The sequence below is a fragment of the Acipenser ruthenus genome, chromosome 2 (assembly GCF_902713425.1).
Source record: "Acipenser ruthenus chromosome 2, fAciRut3.2 maternal haplotype, whole genome shotgun sequence".
Lineage (NCBI taxonomy): Eukaryota > Metazoa > Chordata > Actinopteri > Acipenseriformes > Acipenseridae > Acipenser > Acipenser ruthenus.
In genome coordinates this window covers 73,569,974-73,588,886 of record NC_081190.1, presented here as the reverse complement: position 1 = coordinate 73,588,886, position 18,913 = coordinate 73,569,974, and the positions used below count along the sequence as shown (strand labels likewise).

General features: G+C 38.0%; 1 protein-coding gene across 2 annotated transcripts in view; it reads left to right on the top strand.

Annotated features, from left to right (window-relative positions):
* The window catches only part of LOC117409678 (microsomal triglyceride transfer protein-like), a 21,897-nt gene extending 2,984 nt beyond the window's left edge, over positions 1-18,913 (top strand). For both annotated transcript variants that reach the window (XM_059000835.1, XM_034015999.3), the window contains exons 2-18: positions 1,364-1,557; positions 2,330-2,473; positions 4,460-4,567; positions 5,008-5,124; positions 5,410-5,549; positions 5,841-5,991; positions 6,726-6,883; positions 6,969-7,137; positions 7,695-7,802; positions 10,392-10,604; positions 11,026-11,237; positions 11,684-11,781; positions 11,893-12,014; positions 14,947-15,174; positions 15,959-16,083; positions 16,528-16,698; positions 17,146-18,913. In XM_059000835.1, the coding sequence (XP_058856818.1) occupies positions 2,330-2,473; positions 4,460-4,567; positions 5,008-5,124; positions 5,410-5,549; positions 5,841-5,991; positions 6,726-6,883; positions 6,969-7,137; positions 7,695-7,802; positions 10,392-10,604; positions 11,026-11,237; positions 11,684-11,781; positions 11,893-12,014; positions 14,947-15,174; positions 15,959-16,083; positions 16,528-16,698; positions 17,146-17,299 (2,418 nt within the window). In that variant the 5' untranslated portion in view covers positions 1,364-1,557 and the 3' untranslated portion in view covers positions 17,300-18,913. The remainder of the gene's footprint in view (positions 1-1,363; positions 1,558-2,329; positions 2,474-4,459; positions 4,568-5,007; positions 5,125-5,409; positions 5,550-5,840; positions 5,992-6,725; positions 6,884-6,968; positions 7,138-7,694; positions 7,803-10,391; positions 10,605-11,025; positions 11,238-11,683; positions 11,782-11,892; positions 12,015-14,946; positions 15,175-15,958; positions 16,084-16,527; positions 16,699-17,145) is intronic.

Sequence of the window (18,913 nt, the reverse complement as noted above, 5' to 3'; positions counted from 1 at the left end):
TGGATTTAGGTCAGGGCTGTGACTGGGCCACCTTTTTGTTCCTTAGCCACTCCAGTGTAGCTTTGGGTTGTTGTCATGCTGAAAGGTGAACTTCTGTTTCAGCATCAGGTTTTCCTCAAGGACTTTTCTGTACTTTGCTCCATTCATTTTCCCTTCTATCCGGACAAGTGCCCCAGGCCCTGCAGATGAGAAACATCCCCATAACATGATGCTGCCACCACCATGCTTCACAGTAGGGATCGTGTTCTTTGGGTGATGCGCTGTGTTGGGTTTGCGCCAAACATAACGCTTTGCATTTAGGCCAAAAAGTTCCATTTTAGTTTCGTCAGACCACAAAACTTTTTGCCACATGGCCACAGAATCTCCTGAGTGTTTTTTTGCATACTTCTAATGGGATTCAAGGTGGACTTTCTTGAGTAATGGCTTCCTTCTTGCCACCCTACCATACAGGCCAGATTTGTGGAGTGCTTTGTGGATATTGTTGTCACATGCACACTTTGACCAGTCTTGGCCATAAAAGCCTATAGCTCTTGCAAAGTTGCCATTGGCCTATTGGTAGCCTCTCTGATCAGTCTCCTCCTTGCTTGGTCATCCAGTTTGGAGGGACGGCTTGATCTAGGCAGGGTCATGGTGGTGCCATACACCTTCCATTTCCTAATAATCGCCTTGACCGTGCTCCAAGGGATATTCAAGGCCTTTGATATTTTTTTATACCCATCCCCTGATCTGTGCCTTTCAACAACTTTGTCCCAGAGTTCTTTTGAAAGCCCCTTGGTACTCATGATTTAGTCTTTGCTTTGAAATGCACTACCCAGCAGAGGGAACCTACAGGAACTGTTGAATTTATCCTGAAATCATGTGAATCACTACAATTTAACACAGGTGGAGGCCACTTAACTTGGTGTGTGATTTTGAAGGCGATTGGTTACACCTGAGCTAATTTAGGATTGCTATTACAAGGGGGGTGGACACTTATCCAGCCAAGCTATTTCAGTTTTTATTTTTAATTCATTTTCTACAAATTTCTAGAATATTTTTTTCACTTGGAAGTTGTGGGGTAGGATGTGTAGATGCATGAAAAAAAAATATTTTCATGCATTTTAATTCCAGGCTATAAGGCAACAAAAGGTGAACTTTTTGAAAGGGGGTGTAGACTTTCTATAGGCACTGTTTCCAACTTTATACATGACTGGAGTTTTGAATAAGACAGCAATGTTTTTTGTAATTGCATACAAGGTTTATGGGCTTGGTAGTTGTGTAATTACAATAAGAACCCCTCAGAATGTTTGGCTGTGAAAATGTAAGAGAACAGAAAAAAAAAACTTAAATTATTTAATTTTAAATAAATGTTTTCCTTTTGAAGTTTCAGACCAAACGGCTGGACCGAGACTCAACAATGGAAAACTTTACAAGTACAGCTATTCTGCTGAGGTGCTGTTGGACAGAGCCAAAGGGACGGTTGAGGAAAGCACAGGTTATAGGATTTCAACTAGCGTCAATGTCAACTTAGTTTGGAGAAATCCAAGCAATGAAGATGAGCAGCTTATAAAAATTTTGGTATGTGTTCTGTAGGGGCAGTAGTGGTTAGGGCTCTGGACTCTTGACCGGAGGGTCGTTGGTTCAGTCCCAGGTGGGGGACACTGGTGCTGTACGCTTGAGCAAGGTACTTTTACCTAGATTGCTCCAGTAAAAAACAACTGTATAAATGGGTAATTGTATGTATAAATAATGTGTAAAAAAAATGTAATTGTATGTAAAAATAATGTAATATCTTAACAATTATAAGTCGCCCTGGATAAGGTCGTCTTCTAAGAAATAAATAATAATAATAATAATAATAATAATAATAATAATAATAATAATAATAATAATAATAATAATAATAATAATAGGGGAAACGGTGAAATAGACAGGGTTTGATTTCTTTAAATGCAGTTGTATTTTTTTCTATTTGACACAACAGTAGTGCAAACACAAGCCAGCAGTTGCTTTCCTGGCAGGGTATTGGCTAATCAATTGTGAATATACTTTATGAGGACATTATTGAGCACAAGTTATTGAGAGTATCATAATCTGGCGACATATTGAGATGCCTGTACGTCTGTCGTTAAATCATTTTCATGATCCTGATTTGGGGAGGGATGTGCAGTATGTTACCAACAAACTTGTTAAAGTATATCTAATTCTACACTAGTGTCCTATACAAATTCCATTAGAAAAGAAAAAACAACATTATTTTCCCCAGAAAACATCTTACTCTGTCATGTGCTTTCTCTTAATGAGGAGAATGGTTAACCTATGTTGCTGTGTTCACTGGACTTCCCTCTAGATGAGTGACGTCAAGATTGAAAATGTGAACAAACGTGACGACAAGAGAAACATCTTCCTGGGGTCGTCTACAAAAAGCATCCTGGGAAAAGGCAATCTGGCAGCTCTAGAAAAACCACTAATCCTTCACTTGAATTTTGGAAAGGTATGGAACTCTGGAAAAAATGTATCTATCAGTAGAAGTATTATTTTAGTCCTAATAGATGTGCTTCAGAAAAGTTTGGTTCAGCCTTTTAATTTTATTTTTTCTATTTTTTTTTTACTTGTTCATGGCACAACTATACTTATTTAGGTATTTGTAACTGACATATTTATTTTGTTTTATTAACTTTCTTAGTGATAACTTTTTAGGGCAGGTGTATTGTTACATTGATATGGTTGGGTCTATGTGAGATTATAGAAGACTACTGTCTAATCTCCTTATCACCTATTAAAATACAATTGTTATTTGCTTGACCTTTCTTCAGTAAAGGATTAGCTCTTGTATACTGTGCACCAACAATACAGTAACAACAAAGAAGTTAGAGTGAAATATAGCATTACACGTTTCCACTTGTTGCTACAACGGTTAAATAACATATCTGTCATTTCTTTTCATTGATAACAACTTTTTACTTTGTTTTTTTTTATTTTTTTTGTTTGTTTTTTTAATCACTCGTCCTGCAGTGATTTAGAGGACAGAACCCCAGTGCACTAGAGCGACCATTTTGAAAAGAGCTTAAAACAGAGTTGAAAGCTATGTGTAAAAAGTTGTCAGGATGTTAAAAATGAAAAGAAAATTGAGGTATATTATTTAAACAGTTGTAGCAACATGTGGGGACGTATAACGCTATATTTTTCAGAACTCCGCTACTTACTCTTTAACATGGCAATGCTACAGTTAATAGTTACTGTGCAGCCTAGCATTGTTATCTCTTGTTTTCTGAATTCAAGTTGGCTTTTTGCTGTGTTATCCACATTTGTACATTTATTGTTGAACACATTTCATTTTTCTGTTTCGGTTTTTAGGGTTTATATAATTGTTGTTGACTTCATTACAAGGTTTGGTATCTTTCAAAAGGTTTTTTTTATTATTCACAATATAGGTATATGAAAGATTGTTGAAAAGGTAATCCAAATATTTGGAAACTAAGAAATAAAAAAAAGTATTTGAGAGAGAGAGAGAGAGAGAGAGAGAGAGAGAGAGAGAGAGAGAGAGAGAGAGAGAGAGAGAGAGAGAGAGAGAGAGAGAGAGAGAGAGAGAGAGAGAGAGAGAGACTTTAGAAACTTTCATTTTAAAATGCAGTTCCACCATTAAGCTTATTTTAGCAGTAAAACTGACTATCATCTTTTTTTACTTACACTGATATTACTTTAGTCTTATTATTTTTGTTTTTATTATTTTGTCTTTCGGAATCCCTGGAAACAAAACATTAGTCTTAGCTTTGTGTTTAAAAGAAATTAAATCGGAATATTTTCATTTATTTAAGATTCTCTTTCTATTTGTTTTATGAAAAACTCTTACTTAGCCTTAAAACTAAGTAAATGATGCCTTCATAAAGTCCACGTGGCTCAATAATAGATTATGATTGTTACTGTCTCCTGATCTTTGCTTTTATGATCGCTATTTATCTGAAGCACAGTGATGCAATGACCCCTGGCTGATAAAAGTGCAGGTTACACACTTGGCTGTTGCGGACAACACTGTGTCACTGAATAAAGTCCACAGTAGTGCGCAAGGTGAAAAAGGGTTGCTGGAACCTGACGTTTTAAAGTTTGGGGTATTAAGCAATAATGAGTGCCAGGATTTCTTGGAGTGATCCTCATTTGCGGGGGAGTTATGATGTGTTAACTTTAATTTCCAGTGCAAAGTACAACTGAATAGATACTGTAATGTAGCATGTGCAGTGTTTGTTGTCTCTGGAATACTGCTATGGAGTTACTGGTAACCCCACAAAGCTTCTAACACCTTTTTTTATTTAATTTTTAATTGTGAATGATTTAATACTGTAATGTCTTTTCTTGCTTCCCTGTAAACCTCTCTCTGCACTCACTGCACTTAGGATGTATAAACCAGTACCATGGTGTTGGTTGCAGTAAGTACATGTCTACTACAGTGCAAATGTAAACTGTGGTTTCTGCTTGTTTTAAGGTCAAAAGCTTATATTCCTATCGGAAGGAACATGCAGTCTTTAAAAACATCAAGAGAGGTCTGGTCAGCCTCTTTCAGTTACAGCTCAGCTCTGGCAGGGGGGAAGAGGTCAGTAACTACAGCTTTCACTTTACAGTGTTGTGCAATAACTTATTAATACAAACATTATCTGCATTGCAATTTCCAACAGATGCTGTGCAAAATATATATATATATATATATATATATATATATATATATATATATATATATATAATGGATAAACACTATTCCCATTTAATTTGTTTGTGCTTACATTTTTTCTAAATGGTGTTTTAGTGTATATTTACACCTATTAACCAAAAATAGTACAAATATTATTTCATTTGTATACAGTACCAAATTGTAGTGGTCAGTAGATACAATGCATTACAATAATGCAGAAGTTTGGCTCACAGTCAAGAATTCCCATCCTAAGAATTCAGAAACTCATCACACCAAATATCTATTCTAATGAATCCTTTTGCAGTCATGTATTCATAAGCTTGCACTTTCCCCATGGAAAACAGATGGATGTGTCAGGAAAGTGCAAGGTTAATTACCAGGCTCGTCAAAATCAGGTGACTCGAATCAAAGAACTGGACAGCTGCAAGACTGCAGACACAGGCTTCACAAGTCACAGCAAGGTCAGTGTTCCATGGAAAAGAGCGTTAATAGTCATTATTCCTGGAGAATCTTACAGTGGACTATTCCTCAACAGCCACTTACATTTCCCAGTGAGAAAATACCTGTAAGTTTACCAGTTCTTAATTTAGTTAGCGGTGTAAAACATCCTGTATTGTGGTAACCAGTTACCATTAATTATCAACCAGCTCCAGTGAAAAGCCCTCCTGTTGTCTTTGCACTGCAGTTATTGGTTTTATTTGCTATCGTTCCACGGATGTCCTTTCTTTTATCCCTTCTCCCACTAGGTATTGGGAGTTAGCAGCAAGTCCACATCAGCCACTGTTTTTACACTGGAGGAAGGCTTCATCAAATCGGCACACTCCGAGGAGAATCATCTTCTGTCTGTAAATGTGCAACAGGCTATCGCGGCCAAAATTATATCAAAGTAAGGAAACGTCACTAAATAATTTATTTGAATGGATGGGACCATGTTAGAAAAGGCTTTCTTTTTTTACGCATAGGCTATATAAACAAAAACAAATTAATAAAGAAAAAATTTAAGATACAGAATCTGTGGCACAGCGGGTTGATGTACAAGCCTGAGGTCCCAACCGTATTTGACACAGTTGGTACCGGGCATATATAAAAAATGAGGTTTGTGTTTTTTATCAAGAATAAACAGTTTTTTGTGTTAAATTGCTTTGAAAAAAAAAAAAATTGTATTTTTATCATGCAGACAAAAGTTGCAGCTGGTACAGATTGAAGCTGGACCCAAAGAAACAGCTGGAAAAGAAGTGAAGAGCATAATCAAGACTTTGGACCCAAAGTATGTGTCCATCCCCCTGCCAGCTGAAGCAGTCAAATCAGAATGCAAAGGCTGCCCCACTGTAAGTACAAGTAGAACACTTTAACAATAAAGCTGGTGTCTGCCCTAATGACCACCAAGATTTTTTTAAATTTTTTTTTTAGTTTCCTGAAAATCTATACAGGTCTACAGTGTTGAAAGAGCTAATATGCAAAAGATTTTCCCAGAGTATCTTTTTTTTCAAGATTAACAGAACCCTTACTCATTAGTAAACTTACACATTATCTGAAGGTGTTTGTAGCCTGGGACTTTATTAGTCTATCTCAAATCCCAGCTCAAATTGACTTATTCCCTCCATTTGTGGTTGATGATACATAAACCACATGTGATTGAGAAAGTGGTGCCAGGGCAGGTGTCGTGTGCTTGCAAAATAAGAGCTGTGTAAGACATGCTCCACATAGTTCCAGGTGTTTTAAAGATGGGAAATATCCCACTTTTTTCCAACAAAAAATGGTTAATTAAGGTTGAGTAATCCCTGTTGGTCCAGTTAAACTGCAATGACTCATGTAGTGGTGAGATTGTCATCACGTAACCTCTTGGTGTTTGGCTATCATCAGCTTGCATAGATTGAAGCTTCACCCTCTGTACTACACTATATAAGTAAATGTGCCAAACAAAGAAGACCCCCACCCCCCCCACCCCCGACAGTTTTCGCTTTTATGAAAAAAACACTGCTTGACTACAATACTACAGGCCTTTGTTATGGTTCTGTTATTGGCATTAGAAACCTGTACAGTCTTGCTGTTTCTCTCTTAGCTCTGGGAGCACTGGCAGTCAGCCAGTAAAGAATTTGAACCCAAGAGCCTTTCCAATGCCACAGCTGCCAGGAATTTCCTCTCCCTGATCCAGACTATGAGGAAGGCAAGGAAGGAGGAGATCTTGCAGGTGCTCAGAAGTTCAAGCAGCTCTGTCCTGTAAGTACAGCTGCAGTATTAGCATTTGTACTGAACACTGATGGTCTCAAATGTAAGTTTACTTGTGATCTCCTACCTCTTGCAGCCCCCCATTAGTGGACGCAGTTACCTCAACTCAAACCTCGGCCTCGCTAGAAGCTATCCTGGAGTTCCTTGATTTCTCCAAAGAGGAAGGTTTTATGTTACAGGAGAGGTTCCTGTATGCCTGTGGCTTTGCTTCTCATCCCAATGAGGAAATGCTAAAAGCCTTGATGGTAAGCTTTGTTATCGGAGGGTCTGTTTTTTGCCCTGTATTTCAGCTGGGTGGAACTAATAAACTTGACCTAGTGAGTCAGAGGCAAATCTCGGATTGAACTCAGCCCTGCAGTCAGTTAGTAAGAGTTGGGAATTGAAACACACATTAAATGGTTTCTTTCAGAAAACCAGTTTATACAAATCCCCAGCACAGACTTACAGAACCTTAAGAAGGTCGGCATGGTAATTGCAGCGTGACCAGGATAAACCACTGCAGGTCATTGCAGGAATTTCCAGCAGATAATGTTCTGTGCTGTGTACCATTGTAATGCACTGCCTCCTCCTCCAAAACAAGAGCAGTTATACTATGTTGAATTAATCTTGCCGTGTTAATTATATTATTTCAATAATGATGCAATCCCGGAATTATACGTTTCACTACACCCTTAAGCCATAAATATGAAGAAATACGAGTTATGAAGGAATTATCATTTAGCCTGTTGTTGACATATGGGTGTTGCCCGTTTTAATACTGTGTGTTCTTTCTAACATGCTGTACTGTTCTGCTTTTCAACAGGGAATACGGAATGGGAAAATTGGCAGCAATGACATCAAGGAGTCTGTTGTAATTATTATGGGAGCCCTTGTTAGGAAGCTTTGTCAGAAGGGAGGCTGTGAGCTTCCAGTAAGTTTGTTCAATTGGGTACTTGTGGTTGGGAACAATTGAGACCGTTGTGAGATTATATTCCAATAATTTACCTCCAAGTGTTCTTTTTTTTTTTTTTTAAGAATTCTCAGAAACAATTAAACTTGCTTTAAGAACCATACTTTTAAATTGGCCTACAAAAGCACTACTGAAACTTCTAAAGTTAAATGCTACATTTTAGGTATTGAGCTGTTTATAACATTAGAGTTCTGATTAGTACATTTCCTTGCTAATTCTTTTTAAGCCTCATGATTTTATAGCTTGTATATATATATGCACATATAATTCATGCTTATCTGGATGTAATTCTTGACCCCTGACAGAATATGAAAGCATTAAGGAACACCCCTACCACATTACACCGTGTAACACATTTTTTTTTTTTTTTTGTTCCTGGGTAGTAAGTGTTATTTCCTAATTGCTTATGCCTCAAAAGTATAGTAAATGGCTATTATTCCCCACAAACTTTGCTTTTGTGACCAAGACAATGATATTTTGAAATTTACCTATTTTCCAGAACATTCCAGATAGATTCAGTGATGAGTAAACTTCTAGAACTTTCTAGAACTTTCCAGTAATATAAATAGTAGTATAAATACAGGGGCCTTAAGCCCACCAGTTCAGTTTAGTTCCAGCTGCCTAAGTGGATACATATCTGCATTTTTCTGAGATGGCATCAAGTTCATAGGAGACTTCAAAATGGTGGCATTCCTGATGGGTCTCCAAGGTGGTTTTACCAAGTTTCCCTGCTATCTTTGCCTTTGGGATAGCAGGGACACCAAGGCGCACTACCACAGGCTGGACTGGCCACAGCGGACCGAGTTCTCTGTGGGGAGGAACAACGTCAAGTGGGAGCCACTGGTGGACCCCCGGAAGGTGCTGATGCCACCACTGCACATCAAATTGGGCCTTATGAAACAATTTGTCAGAGCTCTAGATAAGGAGTCGGCAGCCTTCAAGTACCTTCAAGACTTCTTCCCTAAGCTGTCTGAGGCAAAGGTCAAAGCCGGTGTCTTCGTCGGACCACAGATAAAGAAGATCCTGGAGTGCAATGAATTCCCCAAGAAGCTCACTAGTAAGGAGAAAGCGGCTTGGAACAGCTTTGTCGCAGTGGTTCGGGGCATCCTGGGCAATCACAAGGCCGAAAACTATGTGGAGCTGGTTGAGACTCTGGTGAAGAACTACGGCACAATGGGCTGTAGGATGTCCCTCAAAGTCCATATCCTTGATGCTCATCTTGATAAATTCAAGGAGAACATGGGAGCGTACTTGGAGGAGCAAGGCGAGCGCTTCCACCAGGATATACTGGACTTTGAACGCCGCTACCAAGGACAGTATAACGAGAACATGATGGGAGACTACATTTGGGGGCTGATTCGTGAAAGTGATTTACAGTATAATCGTAAATCTCGAAAAACTACTCACTTCTAAATCTTTTGTAGTCATTTTTGTATTACTTTAGTATAAATTCATGTTAATTTGGATTCATATGTTGTTTTTTTCTGACTGTGAACGAAAAGACACAAATTCGCCCATTTTCTCATTGGAAATAGGTAAATTTCAAAATATCACTGTCCTGGTCACAAAAGCAAAGTTTGTGGGGAATAATAGCCATTTTCTATACTTTTGAGGCATAAGCAATTAGGAAATAACACTTACTACCCAGGAACAAAAATTGTGTTACATAGTGTTATCAATACTTGTTGCTGCTTGTGTGCTGCAATTTTTGCTATTTCTTTTGAGAGAATTGTTGATATTTGGATATTTTTTTATCCAGGGTGTAACAGCGGAGGTCTGTGCTGACTGTCTGGCGCATGCGTGGTACTGCAGGAAGGGGGCAGCAGCCTCATAGATCCGCCTGTCAGTCATGGCAGTGACACGGAGAGGTGGGGAAGAGGGTGTGTTGGCTTTCCCTCTCTCTGAGTGGCTGAGAGGCGGGCCTTAGGGGATTGCTCTGCCCATAAGTACTGGGCTTGGTTATGCATTTGGGTGGCCGTGATTGGGAATACACAGAGACGCTGGTTGAGAAGACCAGTGTAAACATAGACCAGGCAGGAACGCCAGTGGTTGGAGCGAGCGACCAAAATAGGCTGAGGAAGACAGCCAGCCTAGAGAAAGAAAATAATATAGAAAATAAATTGTTATGTATCCGAGGGAACGTGTATGAATAGAAGGGGAACCTTGGCCACCCAAGTATAGTGCATAACAGTGTAGGACGGCAACCCAAGCTAATCGGCTTGGGTTGCAGTCTGTGGACTAACAGAAAATATAGAAAATAATAAAACTGGGCACCAGTGCGGTGTTTTCAATTAAATCTTCTGTCTCCCGTTTGTGTCAGTGAATTGCCCACCACCCTTCCACACAGGGTAATTTATCAACTGAGAGAGTGCTAATTATCTCCTGCTTCAGCTGTCTCTCGGAACATCTACATTTTTGTCTTCTAAATATCAAGTTATCGTATGTGAATGCATTGTTGAATTGAGAATACGATTACAATATATATACATTAAAAAAAAATATATATTACAGTAAAAATACATTAAAAATACTTTTTTTTTTCTTATTTAGGCTGTGTTGGAGACAAAGAAGTTGATTCTAGAGGGCCCAGGCAGCACTGAGGTGGAGTCGGAGATCAAGATGTACCTGCTGGCTCTGAAGAATGCGCTCTTACCTGAGGCTGTCCCTCTGTTGACAAAGTACTCGGAGTCAGGAAGTGGGCCCATCAGCAGCATTGCCATCACAGCCCTCCAGAAATATGATGTTTCCATGATCACAGAGGAGGTACAATACCTTTTGATGTTTCATCCAACACAGAGGAGCAAATGGCACAAAAATACCTTTTGTATTAGCTTTTTCCATAAGCTTTTTTGTTTCCCCATTTCTGCAATGTCATCTGTTTGCACGCTGTTCTATAAATAGAGGAAGGGTCATTGGGGACAAATATTTTGACTCTCCCCTGCCTTCCTGTCGTCAATGGTAACTGTATACTACTTGGCAACTTACAGCTTAGAAAAAATGCAGCCCACTGTTAGTGGGCTTTTTAGTGTGTACCAACCTAACTACAGTATATCTTGTTCAGAACATGTTGTACATCTAATTTTTATTACCCAAAACCAAACAAATCAAAATATGACAGTGTTTCTGTGTGAAAAGAATATGACAGAGAACTATACTATACTATGTGGCTTGCTTTGCTTACCAGGTCAAGAAGACCCTGAACCGGATCTATCATCAGAACCACAGAGTCCATGAGAAGACTGTCAGGACAGCTGCAGCGGATGTTATTTTCAGCAGTAACCCCACGTACATGGAGGTGAAAAACCTGCTGCTCTCCATTGGATCCCTGCCTCACGAAATGAACAAGTACATGCTCTCCAAGGTCCAGGATATCTTGCATTTTGAAATGCCAGCAAGGTACGGTACCGCCACGTAGAGCACCTCTAGAGAAGCAAGGAAATACTGCTTGGTCTTTGCTCAGCAGTTTGGGTCGTGTTTAATTGCTGGCAAGATACTGGTGTAACAGCTGTTTTTACAGTATGCAACTGGTGTGCTCTAGGGGAATAAGGGCAGTGAGTTAAACTGATCATAAAGGTCTCACTTACAATTGGTCTGCACTGTTAACCAAGTGAAACAGAAGCATATGTATATGTATATAAAGACAAGTTTTTGACGCAAATAGTGACCCTTGGTACTTTGCGCAGAGAGATGTTTCTCTGTAAAGCTTCTGTAAAATGGAAAAAGTGAGACTGAGTTGAATTTGTTGGTTCAGTGAATATCGACACAAATAATACACCTTTAGAACACCTGTGAATCTGCACTAAAATTGACTTGCAGAAACCTTTTTTTGTTCTTTGTTTCAGTAAAGTGGTTCGGCAAGTGATGAGGGACATGATTACCCACAACTATGACCGTTTCTCCAAAGTGGGATCATCGTCTGCCTTCTCTGGCTACATTACACGTACGTGACCTTTCCCTGGTTATTACCGTCAGTAAACCAAGAGGCATTCCACATTCGCTTTCTGCAGTCCCGTCCCCATGCAGGATTGTTTATGTTTGTTGTGTGTTGCAGGTGATCCGGACACCACTTCCACCTACAGTTTGGACATCCTTTATTCAGGCTCTGGTATCCTGAGGAGGAGTAACATGGACATCATGGTTTTCAGCAAGGACACCCAGCTTCATGCAAGCCAGGTAATAAACAAACAGGGTGATGTTATTTTTTGGGACATGAGTTATTTTTAAACATACAACTCTGTTAAATGATCCAGCCAAGAGGGTAGTCTTAAAGACTATATGAAGTTGGCTGTCTGTGTTGCGTAATGGTGTGAAAAATATCTGAATATTTGAACGAACATTGTTTAACCCTTTAAGGACCAGGATCATGTTAACACGATCATACTGAAGTGGACTTCTAAGACTGTGATCGTGTAAACACGATACAAAAAAGCACTTCATGTTTTAGACTTGCAGGGCCACAATACTTTGCAGTACAGGGGAGGGACTGACGTTCACATCCTGATAGTTTTTCTTTTTGTGTGACGTCACTGAGAGGGGCATTTGGTGTCTAAAGGGCGGAGACTGTTTACAGCAGCCAGGAAGAGACAAAAACAGAAACAAAACACAACAGCAACTTGTTTAGAGCTAATAAAAAAGGGGAAACACTGTAAATCTGATGTATTTTACTTATAATTATATTACAATATTTATTCTGTCTCGTGTTTTAATATATATATATTTTGGATATACTATTTCATGAACAAAATATATCAGGTATGTTTTTTTTTCCTTATTACTGATAATAATGAAATGAGTAACTATTTTATTTTTAAATATTTATTTTGAGAAAATAAATCGAGTGTCCATTATTGCTTATGAAGACTCTGAGAATAAACTTGTATTATGTCATTGCAATCACTCAGGTGAAACAATGTCATGTAATCTGCCCAAACATCGATTTTTTTTAACAAACCTTTCAGAAAGTATTGCAAGGTCCCTCGGGTCATAGAATAACGTGTTTTTAAACATATATCTCTAAGCAGAATACATAATAAAAATGACAACTTACAAAAAACTCCCCAAAAAACAAAATATTTTGTTGAAACAAAAAAAGCGAAAAGTCTGTATGGTTTCTGAAGTACTTTATAATGTTCCCCAGAGTGTTCTGAAAAAAAGGGCACCATTTGCAAGATGCTACTGTAAAAAAAAAAATGTTATTGAATTTTTATAGGAAAAGAGTCAACTACAGCCAAAAAGCACCTGGTCCTGGGGGAGCATCCCACTGAAAAATGCTTGGTCCTGAAAGGGTTAACATGTATTCCAAGGCATTGTCATATTTCAAACCTCTCCAATGTGTATTTAAAAATATGCTCGGAAGGCATTAAGAATAAACGGACACCAACACAATCGTAGTCAACATCAAAAGTTGTATTCGTTAACTTCTAATACAGTGGCAACACTATTAAACCATAAAAGTCAAAGAGAACAGCTATAACCCGTTGTCCTTGGGAAGTCGGGTACCCGAGCCTCACTGTCTTGCTAGCTAATTCACCTTTTTATCCTCTTAACTCCTTTCTTAACTTGCGTCATCCTCAGGCACTATTTTGGCTGGGAAGAAGCAACAGGCGGCAGCAGGTTGTGCTGACCTTTCAATTATCTTTCCTGATTCCCATTCCCATAACATTACCTTGAATAGGTGCCAGACTATCTTGAGTACAAGTTCTCAGTACATTACATGGATAAAAAAGTTCAGTTCTGAGCAAGAAAGTGTTAGACTATTAAAATGTTATGAAATATATATTTAAATACTAAAATGATTAAAAGTACTAGATTTTAGAGCACAAAAAACATTGGTGTACGCCAGAAATTACGTAATTGATAGAAATTAGAAACGTATCAAAACATGTTTTTCCTTACATCAATTTACCACCTTGACAGAATCTGACTGACACATGTTTAAATGCCAAGTGAAATACACAGCTCTGTCTGATTGATTTTATATTTTAAGCAAAAAACAAGAAAAATCAACAAATAAAGAATCAACACAGCTGCTCTTGACCCCCTATTTAAAAAGTTTTAGACAGCCGTCCATAAACAGAGTCCATATTAGGATGTGCATGCAACCCTAACTGCCATATAGTGATCTCTACCAAAATCGCAGGTGCTGCTTCAGGTTTGGGAAGCTATTCAATTTGGGTCTGTTTCTCAATACAGAACAGGGATGTCACCCCAAAATGCCTCATGTTTCACAACACTGGCCCAGTTTGCAAAGGGGATGCTATGTATCGTGATCAACTTTTTGTTTTTGTTTTATGTTGTGATCCTAGTTTCTGTTATGTGGAATGTAAACAAACAAAATGTATTTGTCATTGTACAAAGCCCCCTTTTCCCCACTTATTTTTTTAAATGTTGTTTTATTTTGTGTTTATTCAAGTCGAATTTGACAGTTTTCACTTAGTGAACCTCAGAATTATTATTTATTTCAGAATGCTATTACTATATGAAAATGTGTCTTTGGCAATGTGTGACTTAAAATAACATGGTGTCTACTTTATGTAATGTTTTTGTTTGAAGTAAATATTTGGTTTTATTTTACTGTTTGACATTCTTTGATTGTAGTTGGTTCACAAGGGTAAAGTAAGGCCTTCACAACCTATCCTCTTGCAAATGTTTCTGCTTTAATACAGTATTATATACAGTGGCTTTGAATATGTTTTGCAAATGAACAAATATTCGAATACTTGTCTGAATCTTGAACAGATAGCCGACCATGATAATTCCATGTTCGTTATTGCTACGTGATTAGCTGGTAAACATGGTCCTTAAGTGGGTTAAAAAAAAAGTAAATTTCCCCCCATCAAAGAGGTTTAAACCCATTATTGATGCCATTCCACCCTAACCAAGGCCCAGCGTTACTCCTTCATCAACTAGCCAAGGCCCGCCTTTGGCTGGTCGATCAAGGCGCTCGAGCATGGTGAATGACTGGCTGGACTGAAGTTGTAGACAGTAATTACAGAGTCAATAAGGCAGCCTGTAAAACAGTTACACGTGTGTGTTATGTGTAAACGTGTAATTGGAAGTTATGGCAGTGCTGTTCCCTGAACACTCTTATACTCGTATACTGCAGGTTGTGATTGAAGCTCAGGGTCTGGAATCACTGATCGCAGCCACTGCTGATGAGGGGGAGGAGGACCTGGAGTCCTTCTCAGGGATGTCTGCTGTGCTCTTTGATGTGCAGCTCAGGCCAGTCACCTTCTTCAAGGGTTACAGCGACCTCATGTCCAAGATGTTCACAGCAACGGGGGAGCCCATGAATGTGGTCAAGGGTCTCATTCTGTTGGTGGACCACTCACAGGTAGGCACTCTGTAACATTACTTTATTTTACTGTGCTTGAAATGGTACTACTGTAGTTCACTAAAGTATAGGTTGACTCCATTGCTATTCGCTGTCATATCCTGGGTATCCTTTGCTATTCCCCACTTCATCCTGACTTCTGTCTTCCTAATAACCAGGCCAACACCATGATTCCTTTTCATCTGGTATTTATTTCCATTAATTGCAACATAGTAGTATATATCATGTATGCAATCACCTATATAATGCCTTTCAGCAGGTGGGAATGCTTCTGACATAGTGTTCAAACTTCAGTCTGTGATTTCAGGTTTGCAGATGAGAGTTAATAATAATAATAATAATAATAATAATAATGATATATAGTCATTAATATAGGAGGCTGTGTGGTCCAGTGGTTAAAGAAAAGGGCTTGTAACCAGGAGATCCCTGGTTCAAATCCCACCTCAGCCACTGACTCATTGTGTGACCCTGAGGAAGTCACTTCACCTCCTTATGCTCCGTCTTTCGGGTGAGACGTAATTGTAAGTGACTCTGCAGCTGATGCATAGTTCACACACCCTAGTCTCTGTAAGTCACCTTGGATAAAGGCGTCTGCTAAATAAATAAATAAAATAATGCAGGCTTTCCATTCATTCTACATGTGTTGGTTACTGTATAGACCAATTGCTAGAAATCTGTCTTCCTCTAATTTGGCGGGCGTTTCTTTTCATTTTAATTTGATCCCTGCTGGTCTCGCCCCTGTCTGGTATTGCTCTTATTTAAACTCCCCTTCCCACCCCACCAGGTGATCCAGTTACAGTCCGGGCTGAGGGCCAGTGCGGAGTTCCAGGGAGGGCTGGCCATTGACATTTCAGGTGGCATGGAGTTCAGCCTCTGGTACAGAGAGTCCAAGACCAGTGTCAATAACAAGTAAGCTGCCCACGTGGTCCATTTACCTCTTCATAACATTTTTATTCAATTATATTTTTAACTTAAATATATAAAGATACAGTAGACAAGATAGGACAGTTTGTGAAAACTATAGGAAAGTTACTGGTACTTTTTAAATGCATCCTTATTTTTTGTGGTGCTCATATAAGTGGCTCATTTATACTGGAGATGAAAGGCTGTTTTGTATATTCCTGGTGATGGGGTTACAGTGGATGCTTGCACACAGGCTTGTATTTTTCATTTTATCTAAACATCCGCTTATCAATTTTTTTTTTTAGGATACAATTTGCTTTAAAATATGTTCATACTAGCATTACCTTTAAAATGCACATGCTACAGAAAGATATTGTAGTCTGTATCGGGTGAAGAAGCTTTACATTCTTGGCCCTGTGAAATAGTTCAAATGGCTTTCCTGTTTCGCAGGGGAGCGATGGTTGTAACTGGCAATGTTACAGTGGATATGGACTTTGTTAGAGCCGGAGTGGAAGTGAGCTTTGAAACTGAAGCTGCGCTGGACTTCATCACAACAGTGAAATTTTCAGAGTACCCGTTTTTGGTGTGCATGCAGATGGAAAAAGCTCAGTTTCCATACAGGTAAGTTATTAATAAAATGTCCTGTGTCTCCTGGTATTATTCCCTGTTTAGTTTTCAAAGTACTGAAGAATTCTGATTAAAGCAAGTCACTTTTGCTTCACATTAATTCACATAGAGTTGAATTATAAAACGCAATGCACCAGATTTATCAAGGCCTTTACAATAAAATGCAATTTGCACTATTTAATCATGAAAGAAAAATTACATTGTTAATGTTAGATTATTAGTAATCAAAAACATAGGCATACACTTGAGTCCTAAAATTAATCATTGAGTACTTTTTTACTTGTTTTATAAGATTAGCAGTTTTTTTTTTTTTTTTTTTAAACCAAAAACCAAAAATGGAAAAAAATGGGGTAAACGACATAAATCTGGTTCACCTTTTGCAAATTATCTCTCAGAAAAAGATGGATAGTTCATATGTTTATTTCAAATGTCAATTTTCAGACAATTCCTGACCAAGTATGAAAGCCTGCCTTCTGGAAAACACTACATCTCTCGTAAAGGCAGGAGTGAAATTGTGCCTGGTTCGGAATTCCCTCTCCATCAGGAAAACTCCAACATGTGTAAGAAAGTGTTTAGTGAAGGATCAGGCTGGTAGTGATTCAGAGAAAATGCTGGAAGAGTGGCATAGGGGCTGGCAAGCCGCTTTAGTAACTAGTGAATTAGGAAGTACACTATTAAACGATGTACATGCTGTGTTTACATAATTACAGCTATTTAAAACTTTTGTAAAGTAAAAGAAAGATACAGAGCATTGATATGGGAAACGGTATTTTGTTTCCTATAGTTTTTTTTTTTTATGAGACCTCACAAAAAGAGATGACACAGATGTCTAAAGTCTTAACCAACCCTATATCACTGTATGTATAAAAAAAAAAGGTCTACGTAGTTCAGCTTTTATGACCAAATTAATGTGACATTCCCGTTTTGCCTTGTCATTTGGTATGTGGTTTCATTTTGTATTTGTTGGTAGGTCTGGAAAAAGAGTTGTCTTGTAAACTGTTTTATTTTTTAAAAAATTATGGTGCCATTTTAGTTAGAATCTCAAATCAATGCTGCTTCATTTTTAAAAATATATTGACTGTATGACTTCATCCTTGGATCTTCTTTGTCTAAAATAAAACATAGTAAACAGTTTTCTAAGTGAAAGTCAGGCCATATTTTGAGTTTCGATTAAATTAGACATCGAAATATGTGTCTGCAGTGGATTATGCCATTTATGTTAATATTGTATGTTAATCCACTGTTACACACAGATTCAAATATTTGATCCTTAAAACACTTCAATTAAATCAAACTTAAAAAATAAAACATAATCCTTTACCGGAAAATAAAATGTTTTCTTCTTTTTACAGTGATTGGTAATAATGACAATGATTGTGCTAATGCGCTTAACAATTGCTGTATGCATTCATAGGCGTGACACAGAAATGCTTATTTTTTAAAAAATGTTTAACTTTCTTGAATTTATTTACATCCACACTATTGACACTATGTACATTTGAGAGGTGCACACTGTTATTTATTTCTGATACACTTGAAAAGTGATACAAAGCATGGTGGCAGAGGTATGCTATTGTTTAATTACCCTATTGATGTAGTTATTGGGTATAAACGGTAACACCGTAGAGAAATTGCCTTCGTGTTGACTGGGATAGAATTATTCAATTAATTTGTGTGGTACTCTTCAGTTATGCATTTGAACTCCTCACCATGGTAAAATATTTGTGTGGACTATATGCGGAGGAGACTAACAATGTTGGAATTACATTATTCAGATTCCCAGTGTGCTATTATGACTGAACCAGGTCATTCTGTAAAAGTAGCCTTGAAGAATGGAGGCATTTTTCAGATTACAACGTCAGATTCCTGCATCATGATTGATTTTACCATCATCGGGATTAATTGGTGCTGAACAAACCTCCATTTATTATTTTTGTTCACAAAGAACATTACTGAATTATGGTGAAGCTGACATTGAGAAAGAATAGATAGCTACTGTGGATAGATGTGGTGGGAAAGACCTCAAAATACAATTATAGTCCCTGAAACCTGCAGAGTTGTAGTCATTTCATTAGTTTCCAGTTGTTTATACCATGTCATATTTCTTTCAGGTATTTTATGTACATTTGTTTTTCTCTCCATTTGTTTAAGTAAGACATTCCCACATTCCAAGTGTACTCAGGAAATAAAAAGACTTTGTAATAATTTA